This window comes from Cyrtonyx montezumae, unplaced genomic scaffold (assembly GCF_038088225.1).
Source record: "Cyrtonyx montezumae isolate F1298 unplaced genomic scaffold, pur_monq_1.0 scaffold_23, whole genome shotgun sequence".
Classification (NCBI taxonomy): Eukaryota; Metazoa; Chordata; class Aves; order Galliformes; family Odontophoridae; genus Cyrtonyx; species Cyrtonyx montezumae.
Genome location: NW_027071970.1, coordinates 10,870,093 through 10,890,284, shown reverse-complemented (window position 1 = coordinate 10,890,284; position 20,192 = coordinate 10,870,093). Strand labels below are relative to the sequence as shown.

The following is a 20,192-nucleotide window of genomic DNA, read 5'->3' as shown; positions in this document are numbered from 1 at the left end:
TTTTCCATGGGGGCTGGGGCACTGGTGCTGGCAGCTGGGAAGGCAGAGCAGGCCCTGTTGTCTGCTCTTTCCTCTGGTCACTGACACTATATTCACACTCTCCACAGCAAACACTGAGGACTCTGTTTCACACAGAATTTCATTTTTAAGCAGTTATAAAAAAACTTAGATCACACTAAATCACTCTTAGCAAACATCTGCTCTGTCATCCTGCATGATGTGTAATATGCTGCAAAGAAACAAACAAACAAAAAGCTTCATTTTTTCCTCATTTCAGTCTTAAAAAATTAATCACAGGGAAATGACTAGCACTGAGGAGGCTGTTGTGTGACCCAACACAAGCAAATTAAGGAACACAAAGCACAAATTCAGCAGTGTGCTTACATTCTCACTTGGGCTCGTAAACACTAGAGGCAAAACTTCCTTACATTAAAAAAAATTATGCCAAATACTTGGTAAACTTTAACTTACCAACAACACTACTGCACATTTTTTGCAGGCTGTTGCCTGCCCCACCAGCAAACAAGAGCCACGTGGCTACACAAACTAGACAAAATCTCCTGCAACTATTCAACAACAACAAGAAACCATCCTGACGTTGATCGATTCTCTGGAGGAGCAATTACTACTTAACAGGCTTCCTGAGCAGCTTGATTATGTTCTGCTTCTGTCCAAGGCCTTGCTGACCACGCGGGTAATAATTTGATAACAAGAGAGCTTAATTAAATTAAGGGGCCATTTTGTACATCATAATATCTTTGTAGGTAAGAGATTTGATTTGCAGTACATACTCTTCCTTCTCTCTGCTGTCTGCATTTGTCTGGTTTACAAGCAAAAGAAGAAAACACTACCCAACCTCCACTCGAAAAGACCTTCACGTTTCATACAGCATTATCAAAAAACAGCTTTGCTAAAAATAAACGCACATCTTACTTCTCTCCTTCCCCCCTTACCACACATGAGTTGTAGCTCTTGCTCTCTCAAAGGCAGGAAGGACTTTTTGGGTGTGCAAGGGTGAGGACAGGGCAGTGAAGCAGTGATCATGTATAGATCAGACTCTTCAGCGCTCACTTTCTTTTGATAAAAGGGTGCAATTCAGTCTGCACAGTTCTGACCTGTGTTGCTACCTTGGGCAATCCCCAGCTACGTGCTAGCACCCTGCTCCTGCTGTGGCCCACAAGCACTGGGCCCCCAGAGAACAGGAGCCCTCCAGATAACCGAGCTGCAGCATAAAAAGCACTAGATGACATAATACTTCATTACAGGAAAAAAAAACAGACAAACAAATGCAGGCTCTGACCAGTAACATGAGGAAAGCCATGGTGCTTCAACTCACAGAATCCTGTCGACAAAAGCTCTCTGGGGAAGGGGGGCAATTCAGAGAGCTCTGTGCTGCTGTGCCGCACAGCGCAAAGGCGCTCTCTCATATCATAATTGGTCCTGACCACACCTAGTGCATTAGTCCTCATGTGGGCTGCAAATACAACCTCATCACTCCCGCCTCCTGGACGAGCAGATCAGAAGGGGATCAAACTACAGCACAAACCAGAAGCCAGAAATTCAAGGGACAGCGGCACGACAAAACCAGAGAGAAACAGGAACTTCACGGAGCAGATCCCATCATCTTCCTGGGTAAGCAGATTACATCTTTGTCAGTATTTCTTTAGACAATTAAAAGTCACGTAGAGCCTATACATAGGAAAGTTTGATACTCTGAACAACTGGGAATCCACAGCTGGTTTTAAAAAGCAATACCTCCTATAACATGCATACACCTGAGCTTAGAATCAAATACCTGATACTCTTCAATAAGACAAAAAGCGTGACTTAATTTTAATCAAAATGTGGATTTTTCATCACAAGTACTTTTTAAAAAGATACACCAAATTGGCAGGACAGGAATTCAATTTGCTTTCGCTGGCTACAGACTGTTAGAAAGAGAAACTTCTTAGGTTAGCTCTATCTGAAATCTGGTTTTACATTCCCTTTATGTGCTTGACTAAGAGAGTGGATCTCTAAGATCAGGCATGGCTCTGATCAAAATAACACGTGACTCAGCGAGAAAGGAGAATTTTTTAGACAGGTTTTCACAGCATTAAGTCTAAGGAGCATTTATATGAAACATTCCGATTTTATATTAAAGTAACAAACAAGCAACTTCCAAATGAGTGCGTACTATGACTTTAAAACACAGAAGATGAATTCTATTATTTCTTACCCTGCGTCTCCCATTTGAAGGTTATTTTTAAGCTGAGATGGATAGAAATATTTGCCTGTTCAAAGTTGCATTTAAACCCTTTTTCTTCACTCTTAAGCAAAAGGCTCTGTTTGTGCCAGTACCTCCATTAAGATGCAATTATATCATTAAATATTAATGGTGGCTTCCTTGAAGGCATTGACCACTTTGATCAGAACACACTGTTGGTAATGCTGTGCATGTGAAGCTTCCTGGATGCACAGCCACTGACACAGGGGAGAGATACTGAGATCTAGCTTGAGCTGGGGCTACTGCTCCGTACCTGCACAACTAATTTGCTTAGTTACCAGCCCCGATTTAGAGACTCTAAACTCTGATCAGAACCCAAACTCCTTTCCAACATTACACAGCTTGGTAACCCTGCAACGACCTGAACAAGCTTGCACAAGTCCACCGTGACACTTAAACTACAGTCATTAACAACTTTCCGAGAAGGATGGGTGGCCAGCAACACTCCTGAGCACAACCACTTCTCCCTACAGCAGAGCTGGGGGGAAAGACTCGTTCTATCCTTTCGCTTCTCCTTCATACAGGGCAGGAAGGAGCAGGGCTGCAGCCATCCCCGGTCACCCTACCTGCATCGCGGTGCTGTGGGGAACGATGCCGGACTCCTTTGCCATCCACGTCCTCAAGGTGCTGCGGGAGCTGCTGGCGTTTGTGCTGTTCAGCTACACCGTGCTGGTGGGAGCACTGCTGCTCGCCGGCTGGACCACGTATTTCTTGGTGCTCAAATGACGACTCCTCCCTTGCTCCTGCAGTCCTGGGCTGGCCAGAAGCACCCAGCTCCAGCGCACAGCTCGTCCCACAGGCCCGCTCAGCATGCAGGATGGCAGCCCCTTCCTCCTGCACCGACTCTGCAAGCGTTCTGTTTCACGACCACCTCGCCAAAATCGTATTTTCTTATGTAAAAAAGAAAGATTAAAGCAAACACTGCCCACGTGCATGCACCGTTCTGCGTGGCTCTCACTCGTCCTGCTGCCTTCCTAGCAGCTTTGCCCAGCGATTCCCACCCCAGGGAGCAGCAGGGAAGGGCAGGAGGGATGCAACCATCCTCCTGTTGGGTGGGAAGGCAGCAGTGCACAGACTACTTGCCATTTTTCTACAAATCTCACAAAAACATTTTGAATCAGCCCAAGGTTTCCCACAATCTTGCGAGGTACACGTGGGGGGTGGGGTGGGGAAGCAAAACCACGTATGCATAGGGCTGTTCTCAGGTGCAGTGATTTTCAAGACACAGTTAAAATTCAGGGAAGCAGAAAGACGTGGCAGAGCTACAGCTCTACAGACACTAAGCTACGTCAGCTGAGCCTCGCAGAGAACAGACGGGAACTTTTGGTGTACGCGGTGCTAACAGAATTAATTAGTCTGAAAAGACGTTTCACATGTGACTGCACAGGAAAGCTCAGCTGGGGATTACCACAGCTTCTGAGCTAGCCAGAACCGAAGCAGCAGCACACGCTCTGGAAAAGTAAAGACGAAGGAGATCAGGGCGGGAAGGTGCAGAGCCCGCGTGAGGCGCGGGGCTGAGGGCGGCGGAACGTTCCCGCGCAGCCCTCACAGCGACCGTTACCCAACGGCCGCGCCTCGCGCCCTCCCCACGTGCCCCCCTTTTTGCGCGTGCGCCGTTCCGGACCACACCCTCGCGTATGACGTCACTTCCGACGCCCGTGCCCACTCCCAAGATGGCGGCAGGCGGCCGGTGGCTGCGGGGTTGGTGGTCTCTGTTCAGGTACCGCGGTCGCGCGGGCCGGGGCGGGGCGGGGCGGCGGTGCACACCTGAGTTAGGAGCGTGCGGTGTAGGAGGAGGAAAACCGAGCGGTTATTTTCATTTAAATTGATGTCCAGCAAGGAAGAGCTCCTGAAGGAGGGGGCGCGCGTTGTTTCGCGCCAGTATTTCAGGGGGAGGCCCCAGCCCCACACGCACCTCCACAGCACCGACTGCTCACGGAGCTGAGCACAGCAGCCCCCGAGTGCCACGGGGTTGCAAGCGGCAGTTACATCGTACCACCTTTGTGTGCTGTTTAGGCACGCTTTAGCCCTTGATTGTCAGTGATACCGAGTATTAACAAAAAAATCAAAATGCATGCCCTCAGTTTGCCAGTTACTGTGCCCAGCTGTTGTTTCTTTATACCTAAACAACATAATGGGAGTTAAAAGCCAATATGCCCGCTCGGTGTTATTACAGAGCGTTGCTGGTCCTAGGTCATGTACCCCAGCTGCAGCAGATTTCTGCGCTGTTATTTCTGTGCTCACTGTGTTTCTCGCTTGCCCAGGCACAGCCTCCCCGCGCTGCCCAGCAGCGGCAGACGCTGCCTTCCCAGCGGGAACGGGCGGTGGCACCACGTGGTGGGTGCAGGGCTGGGAGCGGCCCTGTGTGCAGTCCCGGTCGTAGAGGTAAGGGATCACCAGGGCCGGATGCACAGCCCTGCGTGTTAGAAACCATTCCTTGTACGTTCCAGTACTCAAAAACCCGTGCTTAGCATTTTACAAGCTGATACTTATCCTTGGTACTTACCCTTTCCTTTGCACCGTCTTGATTCTTCCTTAGGGACCACAGTTGTTGAAGCCATGTAGTTGTTTGAAGGAAAACAAATGAGAAAGACAGTGTTTACCTTCAGTAACATCTTGAAAAAAGAAAAGGAAAATGGCCTTCTTTTACAGATAAATTGGAACTAGTATTTTGCTGTAGGCTGTCCAACCTTGTAATTACCAGTGGTGCTTTTTCTTATCATTATTACTTGCCAATAATATATATATATGAAAGTCACTGTCACGATAGTGCAAATTTGTTGTATTTCAGAAACAGAACTCAGCTGCTCTCAGTAATGATGCCTTGATTAAAAGAGCTGTCTCTTTGGTAACAGACAGTACTTCCACTCTCCTCTCTCAAACAACATATGCATTGATTGAAGCACTGACAGAGTATACAAAGGTAAGATGAGACATTATGCACTTTGCTTCAGAACCCTGGGTAGCTGTGGAGTAGTGCTCACCATTCTCTTACTATGCTAAACGTGGAAGTTATTTTTAGGTATATTAGACCTTTCCCCTGATCTTGAACTTAAGTTGTAGGGACTTGTGTTTCAGAACTGAGGCTGAAGAAACTCAGAGCATTTACTCATAGCAGAAACTGAAGGGCAGTTATCAGATTCCTGCACAATGAGTATGTAGGATATGCTGCCCTGTATTTTTATTTACTCCCTGTGCCTATTTCTAAGACCACAAATTTGAGTTTCATCAGAAGAACGGAATAAGCCTTATTTAAACTTGAAACAGCAAGGTGCAATTTTGATTTTACAAAGAAGTGCTAATTTGAATAGAGTATTTGCCTGCCTTCCTTATCTATACAAGTATTATTGCCTCATTGCCATGACAAGTATATGAAGGATACTACTATGGCCCTGTGGTAGGCAGACAGCAAATTCTTTTGGTACCTCCCACGTTGCCATGGACTAATGCAATATTAAATTTTTCTGCCTTTCCTGTGCACTACAAGTATATTTCTGTGATACTGTGAGGAACTGCTGTAGCACAGGTAGGAAAGCAGTGGGCTTTCAGAGTAGGAAGTCAGAGTGGTGGTTGCACGCTCTGAATTCTGAGAAGCCCAGAGTGACGTGCACTCTTGGAGGATCAAAGTTCTGGTGCTCGAGTCAGTATACTCCCTTCCTTTTTTCTACACGTTTCATGGCAAACTTAAAAGCAAAGCACCTTGGGAAGCATTCAACGATTTTGTTACCCACTGCATATTCTGGAGATCAAATACAGGCAGGTTGATTCTTTTCTTGCTTTGTGTGTCTCATTAACACCAGTTAACAATGAGCCAGCATCTATTGAGTTTCATGTAACTGTGTGAAACAATTCCTTTGCAGGCAGTTTATACATTGGTGTCTCTCTACAAGCAATACACAAATCTTCTTGGGAAGATGAACTCGGATGAAGTGGATGCTGTCTGGCAGGTGGTAATAGGAGCCAGAGTTGATGTAAGCCATCGCCTCCCTTTGGTTGTTACCATAAAGCAGTCAATCAAGTATCTCCCTAAGACTCAAGTTGGAGAGTTAGGAAGTAGAAACTTTAATAACAGCGCTGGGTGTGTGGTGGATACTCCCCTCCTATCACACATACCTTGCACAAAAAGGCCTTCTGTTTATATGCACCCAGTGGTCTTCCCAGAGGTACATCTGTATTCTGTGCGGAGTCCTGGAACCTCCCTTATCTATTTGATACAAAGTCTCCTGGAACAAAGTCTCCTTTTCAATACAAAGACACAGACCTTTCCCATTTTCTAAACGATCTGCGAGTTGTCCATTAAGGAACTTAACTAGCTGCAACTTGTATCACAGTCAGCAGTTTGCCTCTTCTGCTTTCCTCAGAAAGCTCAAGTCCCGCTCACCTTTTCACAGGGGTACTGTTTGCACAGCATTCAGATATTCTCATATTAAATCGAATAATACTTCATTTTACTCCTAGATGACAACAAAACAGCAAGAATGTCTAAGGCTAGAATCCAGCTGGATGACAGCATTACGTCTTTCAGAGATGGCAGCAGAAGCTGCATATCAGTCAGGTATGCTCAAGCAGAAATACTGAGTATCTTTCACTTAATATTTAGGCGTTATTTATTCTTCGAGAATGGAATTGAGAGAGATAGGGAGTATAAATTCAGATAATGTACCAATTTAAAATTCCTGTTTTTTTTAGCAGTGCTGAGAACTTATTGGCTGCAGCTGCTAGTGAAGACATCCTGGAAACTTCATACACTGTTTATATCGATAGCAGCCATGCCAGAAAAAGGTTGACAAAGTGTTATTTTCAAATGCATTGTTCAAATATAGTTCTGGGACCCACAAGAATAACGATGCCAAGAGTCCAGCACATGCCCCCAGCTGGACTCATTTTTACTGAAGAGTAAAAATTTTCCTCTTTGCCTTTCACTCAGGGATGGTACAAATTTTGTTTTCTCCTACATTCATGCTTTCACAAAGTGTGTAGAGATTTAATAACTCTAAGGTTATGGGCAGATCAGCAAAAATATTGAGCTGGAGCAAAAGGAGGAAAATGGTAAGTACACAGGAACCTACCTGTGCAGGTGTGGTTTCCTGATGAAACTGTTTGAGACGTGGAATCTGTAGGAATGCATGTCCAGGTTCAGCAGTGCCATAGATGTCCCAGATGACAGTAGGTTCAATCACTGGAGGACCGAATACCTGTGGTGATGAGTGGGCTGGGCTTATTTCTGGAGCCCAGCTGCACAAGCTGATCAGTCTGACTGGATCGTGGCTGGGTGGGAAGAATTAAGAGGTAGGCATACTGTTTAAGGTAGATGAACAGTCAATGCGTTTAGCATTCATATAGCCCAAGAACCATCAAAACACTTAGCATAGCAGGTGATAATGACAGACATTTCCTTCCTTAATTGAAGGTTTGCTGAGTGCTCTTTTAACCCCATATATTTTAATGATTGCTTTTCAGGTGCAGATCAAGCCTCAGTGACAGCTCGCAGCCACATTCAGCTAATCAAATCACAGGTGCAAGAAGTGCGGCAGCTGTCCCAGAAGGCAGAGACCAAGCTAGCTGAAGCTCAAACAGAGGAGCTCCTAAAAGCTCAAGGAGAGGAATCTTCATTACCTCAGGGTATTTCAGGAAGTACAGATGCAGGTGAGGACCCTTATCTTCGAGAAGACTGAAACAAACGTCAGTGTCACACTTTGGAACATGTGAGAATCAATCAAATATTGAAGGTTCCCAAACTTTTAAGTGTTGGATAGCAGGAAACCTCTGAAATAAGCCTGTGATGCCGTTTCTCCTCTCCCTCTAAATAGGCTTGCTTTACAGATCAAGTCAGCTCCAAGAACCTGAAAGGCCTTGACCTTGTTTATAATTATGGATTCAGTTATTTAAATGTTTAACTATGCAAATATGAAAATTGATGTCAGTGATAGCTTGTTGTTAATTGTCTCTGCTGGTAAGAGCCTACCAGTGGTTTGGTATGTCTGTGAGAGCTCTCTGATACAGAGACCAAGTAGGTATCAACCAAAGAAGTGTATTTAAAAGTTGTTACTTTTAACCTGTGGAGTAAATGATGTCTGTTAGTGGATATCTTTATTAAACTGGGTACATTCATTTCATTCCAAGTATGCCCACTTAGATAAAAGATTAAGTGCTGTTTTCTGTTTTGATTTAAAAGCTTGTAACAGAGTTGAGTCTGACAGCTGTATCTAATTGCACTTAATTGCAATCAAGGGAAATGTTTGCTGTAGAGCTGATAACCTGCTATGGAGTTACCTAAGTTCCTCTTAGGGAAGTTTTGCACAGTACACTATGGCAGCCTTTTTCACCCAGGAGTCAGTGCTTGTAATGCATCTGCCTTGCCCAGGAAGCAAAAGATTTGATTTTCAGGATACTGTGGTTACAGAGTAGTTGTGGAAACTGGTGCAGATTTTATAAATCAGTAAACAGAAGTGAGTTTTACATATTCGAATGCTTTCGAGCAAGCTTCATGAAAATAATTTTCATTCTCTCTTTCTGTAATGTTAATGTTTCACTACAGTCTTCAAAACCACAGGTGTCTTCCGTTGTGTTCATTTTCTAACTTAACAGCTTCAAGTGAAATTTGCAGTGTTAACTGTATAAACAGTAAAACTTCAGCTGAGATTGCTCTGTAGAATGGCACTGATGAGAGAGAACTTTACCAGTGCTGATCTGAGTCAGTTCATCCCCATTCATCAGTTTTTGTAAGAAGGCACACCATCATAAGATTTTGCACTACACATTAACATCAGGTGCACTACATCTGTTGCTGTTACTAAACTGAGTTCTGCTTGACAAGGTGCTTTTCCAGCTGTAACATGAGCCTTTGTCTGTCTCACTTTGCCTGCCTTTGAACAGCTGCAGTCTCAGCTGCACACCTTTTTATGTTTTAATCTACAAATGTACAAGAGTTTTTAAAAACAAACAAACAAAACAACCATCCTTTCTTTGTTCCTGCTCCTCAGTGGATGCTGATGGATCTGAGGAGGATGGTAGCCTTTGGAATCAAAGCTCCTAGGAAAGTGCTATCATCTGCTGTGTCAGAGGGTCCCAAACAAGGCTCTGGGCTGGAGCATTTGGAAGATCCCTAATACCCTGAGACTATTAGTTGTAATGTGTGACACAACCACACCCTTAAGAGTTAAATGCAACTTCAGGTCAGCCTTCTTACCACAGCTGCTCTTATTTGCTCCATGCAAATAGTTTAGGAACTTCTGCCAAACCACTAACTGAAATGTGTGTGCAGGTTGTGTGGCTGTCAGGATGCTGCAATAACTCCAGTACTTGCATAGCTGGGGTATGGCTTAAGACAGATGAGCATCGACCCAGGAGCTGGGAATATTCCCACCCATTCCTCCCCTTGCAGGGCCTTCCCCACCCCCTCTTACCACTTCTTGTTATACAGCATGACCCAGACACGACAGGAAGCTGCAAGTCAGCTCAAGTCAAAAAGGGAAACAGATTCATGAGTAGCTCAGCATTACCACCAGAATGGAGTGGAAAGAAGCCCCAAACCTTCACTGAGAAGTGAGAGTTGCCTGTCAGGAATTAACCAGCACACTTAAGCTCAGAAGAGCCACGACATCATTCACTACATGACATTACTGAGTTTGCATTTGGAGTCATCTCAGAGAACAAAAGAGTGCTGCCACAGTGGTTCACATCATACCAAACTGCTCTGTCCCATCCCTTCTCTGGAACAGTGCTGAGGAACCAGGTTTTGCTGCCTGATACTCAACCTTTTTTACAAAGCCAATTAATCTGAAACTACTTGTATTCAATATCTCAGGTGTAGATAATACTGCTAGGGCTGCAGTGAGAAATGTACTGAGAAATGCAGCTCGTACAAGAGCATGAGGATGGACACAGTAGAGCTAAATTAGAACTACACCTGGTGCTTTAAGAAGTGAAGGCAGCAAAGAAAACACAGTGTGAAGCAGAACTGACAGTGCTGCACCCCACGCTGGCAGCCAGCCTCCCCAGGATGCCTGTCACATCTCAGGGCTAGGGATGCCCTCAAGTCCCTGAGGAGCATAAACAAGGAATTCCTCTTTGTAGCACTACCCAGGCACCTCTGAAAACTGAACACTGATGTGAGCTGGAGCAGGAGACAGCAGTGAGCAGCACAACACAAAACACCCCACCCTGATTTCTGTAACTGTACACTTCCTCTTTTCCCTTAGATTTTTCTAAAGCTTCCAGGTCACTGCCAGCACACACACAGCACATCTAGCAGCAAGACACCCTGGAGCTGAGAAGCTTTGTAGAAGTATCAGCAAATCTTAGCTTCACATTTAATTGTTTCTCAGATGAGTTACTCAGAGCATGCAGCTGAATTGCTGATTCCACGTTGGTACATCATGTCTGGACTGGGGAGGGGGGAAGGGGACAGCAGAGGATGTGGCAAGTTTCCATTTCCACATAACCCCATCCTCTTTTAATATCAGTGGCTCCTTCATGCACATCCAGCTCCAGATCTCAGCCTCTTTGCTTGCAGTTCTTTCAGCTTTCAGGAGGAATAGTCCCATGAAAACATTTTCAAAACTGTATTTTATTTATACCCAACATTACAAAAACCAAACAAACCAAATAAATCCCAAACACCTCCCACACAGCCTGAAAACCTGCAGCCACTGTGCTTTACTACTGCTTAGGACATACTTCTCTGAAACCCAATCAGAAAGTGTTCGTGCAAAAGCTTCCAGTGCAAGTCAGCCTGTAATAAACGTGTAAAATCCAAATGGCTCGAGTTGGAGCCCAGTCCCTCACATCACTGGGAGGTCACTGTGCTGTGTTAAGGCAGTACGTTTCCAAGCCTTGCTTTCCTCACTCCCCTTTCTCCTGCTGTCCTGAAGGACGTGCAGGATTGCTGATCTGGGACAGCAGATTTGCATCACAGTGCACCCAGCCGCATACACTGGCTTTTGTTCTACCCTCACCTCGACTTCAAAAGGTTAGAAGTCATTTCAAGTACAGTCCATTAGTCATCACCAGCTTTCCTACAAGACAACAAATGAGACACCAGTCTCAGTGTCTCGAGCCTCCAACGGAGGTGACACTTCATTCACGTCCAGCAGTGACTCTCCCGGGCTCCAGCATGGCCAGGAGGAAGGGAGCCAAGTCCCCGTGCTGCGTCTCCATCCAAGCTACCAGCCCTTCCCGTGACAATTCAACCACCTCAGTAACCCACCGACAGAAAAAGACCGACTGCAAAACAAAACCCCGTGGCTCAACTATAACCTGTTAGTAGAAAACGTTTCTACCACAACCTGATTTTTAGTTTAAGTACCCTGTATCTGTCAACAGCCAGCTGCCACCGTGCTCAGCAGCAGCTTCACTTCCAGCCCCTTTGGGAGGTGTGTGTTACTGACACTGCACACCTAATGCTGTCATCCTTCACCAGCGTCCACATGATCCACATCTCGGTTGGGTTTAGTTTGTGCACAACCATCAGTTCCTTGTACAAGCACGGATCGAAAGGATTGAAAGGTCTCTGGATCCCAAAAGTCTTAAAGCCAGCGTGGTTCTTTGGGGCCACTGCCATCTTTGCCAGACACATTCCCACAAAGACATCATCTATTGGGAAGAGCTCCATCCCCTCTGCAGTGCTCTGGAGGTGTTGCACTGTCGTTCTGGACATCACATAGCCCCCTCCACCCGCATACAGCGGATAGAAGGAAGCTCTGTACATTGACTCAGGAACAAAGTACTTGACTTTTGTGTTCCTAATAGGCCGGGCATTGGCAATCACATCTCCAACAAAGAGATCGTGCTCAGGGTTCAGCTCCTGAAGAAACTCAACAATATTGTAAGTGTTGACAAAAACATCATCGTCGCCCTTCAGCACAAACCTGGCATTCAGACAGTCCTCCGTGAACCAGCGGAGGAAATGCAGCTCCTTGAGGGTCAGATTGAAGAAGTTGTCAATAAAATCCCACTGCACGATGTCATCGAACTCTCGGCTCTCATAAGCCAGCAGCTGGTGCAGGGGCTGCACCTGGTTTTTGGCCTCTGAGCGCCCCAGGAGGAACACCAGCCTGACGTGCCTGCCCCCGATGGACACCTCCTTGCCCCACGTGTTCCTGATTGCCACCCGCCGTTCTACATTGACCGGGGCAGACTTGATGGCCAGCAGGAGGAAGGTCTCCTTGCTACACCGGGAAGGCTTCAGCAGGGTGGAGAAGTTCCTGCAGTGCCTGTAAGTCAGGAAGACGCGGTGAAGCTCTGGGAGGGTGAGAGAAGAATTGGCAATGGCCAAGTCGGGCAAACACTTGTGTTCAGCACTGCCCAGAGCCAGAGGTTTGGGATTTGCAACATCCACCTTCTGGTCCACCAGCGGCACGGGCAGCTTTGCTTCTCTCCTGATGTAAAAAAGACACGCCAGCAGCGTGACCGAAAAGGCATAAAGTGCAAGGCTTTTAATCCTGGGACACATCGCAACCTCCAGTGAGAACGCGGGCCCTGTCCGAGCAAGGAGAGAAAAGCATTCAGCAGTGAGAAAAGCATTCAGCAGTGAGACAGAGCCAACTTGCGCTTTCTGTTCCCCTCCTCGCACGCCCATCCCGCGGCCGCATCCTCCATCCCAGCAGAGGACGGCGAAACGCCGCTGCCGCGCGGACCGCTCCCCTCCGTTCCCATCCCGAATTTTCTGGGTCTCACCACGGATCCGGAGCAGGAACAGCAGCAGCAGCAGCCGGCAACGACAGGAGCTGGGCGCCGGGCTCCGGAGCAGCGGATCGAGGAGAGCACAGCTCAGCTCCGCTCAGCCCCGTCCCGACCGCGGCCGCACCGACACCGAGAACCGCGCGGAGCCGCGTCCCGCTCCGCTGCCCAAAGGAGCAGCCCAGGCACTCCTCCGCCCTTTAGGATCCGCCTCCCCGCCCCGCCCCCACCACTGCACCTCCGGACCCCCCCCCCCGCTCTCCCCCAGTCCCGCACCTCAAGCCTCCTACCACGCAATGCAAGCTGCAGCCCCACGCCGTCCCCCAGCCCCATCGATTGAGCCGAAGCGGCATCACGGCAGCATCTATCCCTGCGGGTTTTATTCCACTGACCTCTGCTGCTCGCTCTTCGGCGGCGGACGCATCACCGAGCCTTCCCCGCAGCCCCGGCCCCGCTGTCCCCGCGTGGGGCTCCGGCCGTGGGACATCGCAGCAGCTCCATCTGGAATTCCACTGTCAGCGGCACCGGCCGCAGCCCACAGCCGTCCTCCCGCTCAGCAGAACGTCTGCTCTTTATTTTTCCTGTGGGAAGCGGTAAATCAATCTCCGTCTTGGCGGAATAAATAGCCCGAAAAGCAGCGGTGTGCACGGGGGCATGCCCAACACGTTGGCACTCAATGCGGGGCCCTAAGGGAGAAGCCGTTTGAACGCAGCTTAGCATAATAGGCATCTTTAAGAAGGCAATCAATCTGGGTGCGGGTTTGCTTTTTGTAGTAAAATCGCTCTGCGATTTCTAAGAAAAAAGAAAGATGGGACCAAATCGTTCCACGGGTTAAAGTGAGACCTACGTGAGGCTACTTCCGAAGACATCCTTCAATGCCTGGGCAAACTGTTTGCTCGAGACAAAGCCTGCTGCCTTCCCTCTTTGAGCTGCCTGGAAGAGATCCCGATGTCTCCAAGAGGATTTATTATTTGTGTGCATGTGCTGCTGGAGGGATGCAAATCAGCCTCAGCTCCAGGCTGGGACACTGCCCAGTGCCCGCTGCTGCTGCTCCAGGGGGATTCATGCACAGCAGTTTGGTGGGGAGAGAGCACCAAAGGAGCACGGCACAGTTTGGTGACACACACACACCGAGCAGCCCCCTGCCCCCACACAGCCTTGTGGTTGGGGTGTGCTTGTGATGCACGAGTCACAGCAAAGCTCACTGCCACTGCTGGTAATTCGGGCAGCGAGCTGTTGGGTGGGTTCACCAGATTTTGAGGCACTCTGAAAGATGCACCCAGTGGCCATCCTCAACCTGCACCAAGGGACCTTGGTGGACATCAAATTAACCCGAAGTCTCTGACCACTCGCTGTTTCCGTTATCAGCAGCTGCTTTCTGTGCACTCAGTGCTGGCCACGCAACCCCCAGCAGGAAGGGTTTGTTCCTCGAGCTAGAAGGCAAAGCTGCTGCATGCACACAGCTCAGGCAATCACGTGGAGCAGGAGAAAGCATGGGTCGCATGACAGCGTCTCACCACTTCAGCTGCAATCTGAGCACTGCGTGATGGGGAACCAGGAGGTTATGATTCAAGGCGTTTCCTCTTTTCAGGTAGCTCTCCCTGACCCACGAGTGACGTCTTAGCATTGCTCCCAGCCATCCCATCCCTCCCCAGATTCTCCTGCTCCTGCACGGGTGTGCTGGTGCTGCTATTTCTGTAGCCAATAAATAAATAAATTGCCTGCAAGACGCAGAGCAAGGCTCTGCATCCAGCAGCTCAAACAGTGCTGCTGGCAGAGCAACCATGAGCTGTGCACCGGGGAGCTGGGGATGGGTTGTCTCTCTGGGGGTGACAGCATAGTGGAGTCTATCCCTGGGCAGGCCAGGGCACTCTCTCAACTAGAAAGAACCATAATCCTCTCTGCAAAGTGCTCTGAGACACACGCTGGACACGGATGAGGACCTTATTGTGCATCCCAGACATCACCCTGCAGCCGCCCGCACCGCTCCAGGCCACTGCCTGCTTTTGGCAGCTGAAATAACAGGCAGCAAGTATCTCACTCCACAAGCAGCCGTGCCCTCTCCCCTGGCTCACGGAGTTGTGAGTGTTCCCTGCTCCCAGGACGCATGCCAGCAGCCCACCCTCGGTGTGTGAGCAGACACAACAAGGTCCCCAGGTGTCTGCCCAACCCTACGGTTCTGCAGCATCAATGGCAGCATTCACAGCCAGGGCTCAGGACGTGAGTTAGTGCCCAGCTCTGCAGAGCTGGCAGCAGGACTGGGCACTGCTGCTGTTTGCTCACACACACTGCTCTTCCCAGCCAGCCCTCGGTCACCTTTGGCAGAAGCTGTGGCTTTTTGGCTTTCTTTCTCTCCTTTTGTTTTTTTGCTCTTGCCTTTGCCTTTTTTCTTGTCCTGTGGAGACAGACATTTCCACAGTCAGTGTCAAAATTCACTGCCCACATTCAGCCTTGTGACAGCCATCGCTGCTTGGGTTCAGTCACCCACATTCAAGGGGCTAAAGGCATGACACGAAGCAGGAGCACATCTGAGATGCTTGGAGGTGAGGAGAGTCTCCAGGAAACAGAAAGTTTCAGGACAGCTAGTGTGTGATGCTGTTTTGAGAGAAAGAGCATCAGAAGAAGCAAGAGCTTTCACTTTGGATGGAAAAATAGTCATCTGTTTTCTTAACATAGGCCCATGAGAAGTAATAGCACTTACTGCTGATATCAACATTAAATAACAATGCCAGCAGGGATAGGTGTTTCTCCAGCAGAGTTATTTCATGGAGAAGGGAACTAAGGGATGGATGTGAGGATGCTGCAGGGCAGGGTGTGCTGAGCCCTCTCCCCAAGCCTCATTGCCCTGCCCCCCAGGACAGCTCCTTACCAACTTCTTCTGACTTGGTGGCTGTGGCAGCTGTTCAGTGATGAGGATCCCAAAGTCACACACGGTTGCCACCAGTGTCTCAGTGGCCAGCAAGTCCTCCAGGGCCACCCTGCCAGAGCCCAGGATCCTCTGAATGGGTGGGTCACTGCGAAATTCACATGGCTTCTCCTTCTTCTTTTTCTGCTTGTCCTTCGGCCCAGGACCCTGCAGGGCACCAGAATGTGCACAAGTGTCAGCTGAGTGTTGGGTCCCCTTATCAGACAGAAAGCAATTTCATCCCAGCCCCTTGCCCACATCTGCATCCAGACCAAGATGTGTGTTAAATAGTTGCTGCCTTCTTCCCACAGTACAAGAAACCTCGGCTAGAGGTTTAGGATGGAGGAAATGTTCCCTGACACCCCCAAAATGGCACAGGAGAAGGTCTGTCCTCCCCCTGTCACTACTGCTACAGCTCAGATGGCGTTTGGACATTGCTCCCTCCCCGCATCCTACCTTGGTGCTGTTCTTCTTTAGCCCTCGTCTTTCCTTCCCACTTTTTACTGCATTTCCCTCCGAGTCAGCACGGACAGGCCACGAGAGCACCTGCAGGAGAGGAGCTGGGAGTGCAGGGACTGAACAGTGCCATCCCAGGCTGCCTCCTAGAGGGAGTGCAATGCCACTGCCGGTCCCCCCAGCAGCAGTTTCCCCTCCCTGTCCCTCTCTTGCAGACCTGCCACATGCCCACCTTCTCCTCCACCACCGAAACCATTGTTCCTGCTCGCAGGTACTCCTTCAGCCCCACTAAATCCTTGGCAACGTGCTCTTTCCTGTAGCTGCAATCAATGGTGTCTGCCCAGGGCTTTCCAGGGGTGACAAACACCTTTGCTGCGCAAAGGCAAAACAAAATTTGAAGAGACAGGAATGGCTCCTGGACAACACCAGTGCCATTATCCATTCATTATCCACCAGCCTCCATAGCAGCCCAGCTGGGGCTGATGCCACAAGGGATGCATCACCACGTTCCTGGAAAAGCCTAACCTACCCTGACCAGGGGATGTAGGATCTGTAATTCCTCGTTACCAGTATGTGCAATGGGGTCCTCCATGGCTGCACACTCCTGCTGGCCCTTCGTTTCCCTCATGTCCCACGCAGAGCTGTCCACGTCCACAGTGCCCACCTCAGGACTGTGATGACTTTTTACCTGGAACAGAGACGTTCCCTCTTGGCAGAGCATGTTTGGTTATGCCTACATCAGGCCCAAGGGCAGCATGCCTCTGAAATCCCATTCCCCAGCCCATTCCAGCCACCAGGAGAAAGGAGAGAGCGAAGCAAGCTGCTCCTTGGCACCAGTGTCAGGGAGTGGTGTGCTGCACCCAGCGGCAGAAGGGCTGCAAATGCTCTTCCACATGCAGAGCAGTGCTCCCCAGGAAGGGCAGGGGACGTGGTCAGCAGAGACTAATGCTGCCAGATGTGAATTCTGCCCCAAGCACTGCTGTTGCTCTTGACAGGTTCATTACAAAAGGCCTTGCTCTGCATTCTGGAGATGACGTCCCCCCATCACTGTGGCCTGCCAGTGCCTATTGCTTTCAGGAGCTCAGTTAAGCACCAACCTCAGTGCCACCACCATCGGTCTCCTCTCCTGCAAACTCGTAGCTCACACAGTAGCTGTAGGTGACCACCGGTGCCTTGGAGCCAACCTCCAGCTCCTGGACTGTGCTGGGATCAGGAACTCCCTTGATCTTCCCAACGCTCACAACCACTTGTGCTTCACTTCTGATCAGCTCTAAAGGGAAATCAACCCTGCTACGTAAGAAGAAAAGCACAGAACAAGGGAAAACCTGCAGAATGCCAAATCCCACTGCCTAGCCTATCTCCCTGCTGTCCTTTGAAAGCGCTGTGACAAGTCACAGCCACATGAGGTCACTCCAAGGCCATGCAAACATCTGCTTCGGTGGCTTCACCTCCTGGTTAACATACTCGACTCAATAAAGCACTTACCAGTGCATAACATCAAGTGGGGGCTACCAAGAAAGCCCTCCCACCCACTGTAGCCCCCTGCCCTCACCCCTTCCTGGGATGTGCCACCCTGCAAAGGTGGCACCGACTCGTGCTGGCAGCACAACACATGCGAGCACGTTCCCAGATGAAGGTGTTCCTCTTCCAGCAGCTCAAGAAGGAAACGCACAGTGTGAAACCAGGCAGGTCTATTAAGCACAGAGGGGCGTGCTGTGACACTGAGCCAGTGCTACAGGGACCAGTCCGGGTTGTTCCCACAGTGCTCCAAACTGGCCTCAGGTGCACACTTCCTCACAGCAGCCTTTCTGCCTCTAGCCTCTTCTCTGCAGGGCCAGGAAAACCAGAGGGAAGCAGCTGGGATAGAGCCATCCCCTTCTTGCTGAGCTTTCCACTATGAAACATACCAAGTCCCTGGATTGAGAGGATGCTGGAGAGCCAGGGCAGATTTTGATCCAATGGAGTAATGGACTGCACAACCCTCACTTATCTTCCTGCCACCAAATTCACCGTGAAAACTTTTTAAATCTTGTACTCTGTCCATTTAAGATAACTGATTCTCACTGTTTCTTGCTACACATGCAGCACTGCTGCCTTCATTGTGCTGCTGGGGCAAAAGGAAGACTCAGAAAGGTCTTTCGAAGACAGGCCAGAAGGAATTCAGACCTGGATGCAGTGAGCCCTGAGGACTCCTAGCTCCACCACGATGAAGCCACCTCCTGAACTGTGGGCTCAGCACCAATAGGTTTGAGATGAAGGCTCACCTGGCTGCTTTGATAAACCACAGAACTGGTGCCTCTCGTTGAGTCCTATGTGGATGTCATCAAGGACAGAAAGCTTGGGCAGGCTGTCCACAACGAAGCCTCTGTAAGCTGCAATGAGAGCCAGTGGGTTCCCTTGGAGCACCAGGATGCGGAGCTTCTTCAGACTGGACAGCTGGGAGAGCAGCCCTAACAGATCCGTGAGGTTGTTAAAGCTCAGGTCAAGCGAGATGAGATTTGGCCTAAAGGAGAGAATCCATTGAGGATAGGCAAGCAGCATCCCTCCGAGGATACAGCACTGCTGCTCTGAGTCAGGAAAAGAAACAGAAATCGCGATTCCCCAGCACAGAACCTGCGACACGCATCTGGCTGTGGCATTACCAGAAGTCTGCAGTCAGGTGCTTGTCCTGCAAGGGGTCATGCAGCCTGTTGTATCCCAGCCCCAAGTGCTGCAGCTCTGGAGGAGGCTGAGCACACAGGCCCTGCAGATCAGCGACAGCATTGCAGCAGAGCTCCAGGACCTGCCCGGGATAGATTGAACATAGATTGATAGACTGAACTCTTTGCAACGATCTGTCTTGAGCTGCTCAACTTGTGCAGCATTCCCAGATGGGACCCTTTTCCCCATCCACCATCACAAGGCACTGCTCACTCACCTTCAGTGTTCGGGGCAGGTTGGCCGAGGTGATCCTGCTGATCTGGTTGGCACAGAGCGTGAGCTCTTCCAGGTGCTGTAACTGCAACAGATCCTCATCGACTTCCTCCACCTGCAAAGAGCTAGGTTTGGTCGCAGCGTCCCCGAGGCATCTCATGGCACATAAGCTTGAGTGACAGATGTGTCAGTGCTGATCCACATGACATATTAGCATGAAACACGCTGAGCAGGGGAGCCAACAGCTCTACTTCAGCTGCAGCACAAGAACCTGGGGAGACCCTGGGTTGAGGAAGATGTGCTTTTCTCAAGATGTTTTCCCTTTCAGTAGGAAGACACGGCTTTCCTGGCCTGGAGACAGGCAGCCCTACACGCACCAGCCTATCCCTCCCTGCCACCCCACTGTGCTTACATCCTTGCCAACAATTCGCAGGGACCTGAAGAGCTGAAGGACACGGGTGCCACGAGTGAGCTGGGGAGCCAGCACGGCCACTTCCCGCAGGTGCTGGTCGTGGGGGCTGCAGCCTGGGGGGGGGGCCCAGGGACTGCGTGGGTCACTCAGCAGCTCCAGCAGAGCTTCAGGGCTCTCCTCACCCAGCGGCCTCTCCTCCTCCTGCTCCGTGGAGCCCGCGTGTGTGACAAAGCGAGACCTGTTCTGCAGAGTTGAGAAGCAGTCAGCACTTTGCAGACCCCTTCTGGACCCTCCCCACCCCACAGTTGTGCCCCCCCCAGCCCCTACCCAGCTCCCCATGCCGCAGGGGAAGTCCTGCAGGCCCAGGTGCCGCAGGTGCTCCTGAAAAACAGCCCAGAGGCTGCGAGGGCTGGGTGCTGCCATGCAGGAATTCTCTGGCTCTTGGCAACGCGTCCTGGTCGCTAGGAAATGACACAGACACAGACGTCCTGGGGACTGCGGATTGGGCTCGATGGGGCTGCAAGCTGGGAACAAATCCCAGGCTTTGAGAGTCTCCCCCA

At 49.7% G+C, this 20,192-nt stretch overlaps 4 protein-coding genes across 4 annotated transcripts; 2 read left to right on the top strand and 2 right to left on the bottom strand.

The window, feature by feature from the left end:
- Nucleotides 1-2,797: 2,797 nt before the first annotated feature.
- Nucleotides 2,798-3,186, top strand: LOC136050064 (uncharacterized). The gene has a single exon (XM_065738683.1). The coding sequence runs from the start codon at nt 2,858-2,860 to the stop codon at nt 2,990-2,992; it is 135 nt and encodes a 44-aa protein (XP_065594755.1). The 5' UTR covers nt 2,798-2,857; the 3' UTR covers nt 2,993-3,186.
- A 702-nt stretch (nt 3,187-3,888) lies between these two features.
- Nucleotides 3,889-9,112, top strand: DIABLO (diablo IAP-binding mitochondrial protein). The gene is made up of 6 exons (XM_065739211.1): nt 3,889-3,986; nt 4,531-4,651; nt 5,058-5,189; nt 6,127-6,237; nt 6,725-6,821; nt 7,727-9,112. The coding sequence occupies exons 1-6, from the start codon at nt 3,904-3,906 to the stop codon at nt 7,939-7,941; spliced, it is 759 nt and encodes a 252-aa protein (XP_065595283.1). The 5' UTR covers nt 3,889-3,903; the 3' UTR covers nt 7,942-9,112.
- A 1,703-nt stretch (nt 9,113-10,815) lies between these two features.
- B3GNT4 (UDP-GlcNAc:betaGal beta-1,3-N-acetylglucosaminyltransferase 4) lies at nt 10,816-12,727 on the bottom strand. Its single transcript, XM_065739218.1, has one exon. It carries the CDS (start codon nt 12,717-12,719, stop codon nt 11,619-11,621), a length of 1,101 nt encoding a protein of 366 aa, XP_065595290.1. The 5' UTR covers nt 12,720-12,727; the 3' UTR covers nt 10,816-11,618.
- A 642-nt stretch (nt 12,728-13,369) lies between these two features.
- Nucleotides 13,370-20,055, bottom strand: LRRC43 (leucine rich repeat containing 43). Its single transcript, XM_065738727.1, has 11 exons — nt 19,633-20,055; nt 19,225-19,335; nt 18,950-19,089; nt 18,572-18,810; nt 17,405-17,577; nt 16,875-16,995; nt 16,540-16,679; nt 16,308-16,397; nt 15,816-16,019; nt 15,230-15,341; nt 13,370-13,632 (listed from the first exon to the last, which is right to left on the bottom strand). Exons 1-11 carry the CDS (start codon nt 20,053-20,055, stop codon nt 13,370-13,372), a joined length of 2,016 nt encoding a protein of 671 aa, XP_065594799.1.
- Nucleotides 20,056-20,192: the final 137 nt, after the last annotated feature.

Bases quoted from the DNA above. Each gene is read 5' to 3' on its own strand.
- LOC136050064 (XM_065738683.1), top strand. From the start codon at position 2,858: ATGCCGGACTCCTTTGCCATCCACGTCCTCAAGGTGCTGCGGGAGCTG.
- DIABLO (XM_065739211.1), top strand. From the start codon at position 3,904: ATGACGTCACTTCCGACGCCCGTGCCCACTCCCAAGATGGCGGCAGGC. The intron at 3,987-4,530 runs GTACCGCGGTCG...TCGCTTGCCCAG, and splicing joins GGTTGGTGGTCTCTGTTCAG to GCACAGCCTCCCCGCGCTGC. The intron at 6,822-7,726 runs GTATGCTCAAGC...ATTGCTTTTCAG, and splicing joins AGAAGCTGCATATCAGTCAG to GTGCAGATCAAGCCTCAGTG.
- B3GNT4 (XM_065739218.1), bottom strand. From the start codon at position 12,719: ATGTGTCCCAGGATTAAAAGCCTTGCACTTTATGCCTTTTCGGTCACG.
- LRRC43 (XM_065738727.1), bottom strand. From the start codon at position 20,055: ATGGCAGCACCCAGCCCTCGCAGCCTCTGGGCTGTTTTTCAGGAGCAC. The intron at 16,680-16,874 runs GTAACGAGGAAT...GCCTTTGCGCAG, and splicing joins GGACCCCATTGCACATACTG to CAAAGGTGTTTGTCACCCCT. The intron at 13,633-15,229 runs GTGAGCAAACAG...CTTCTCCCTTAG, and splicing joins GGCTGGGAAGAGCAGTGTGT to GGCCCCGCATTGAGTGCCAA.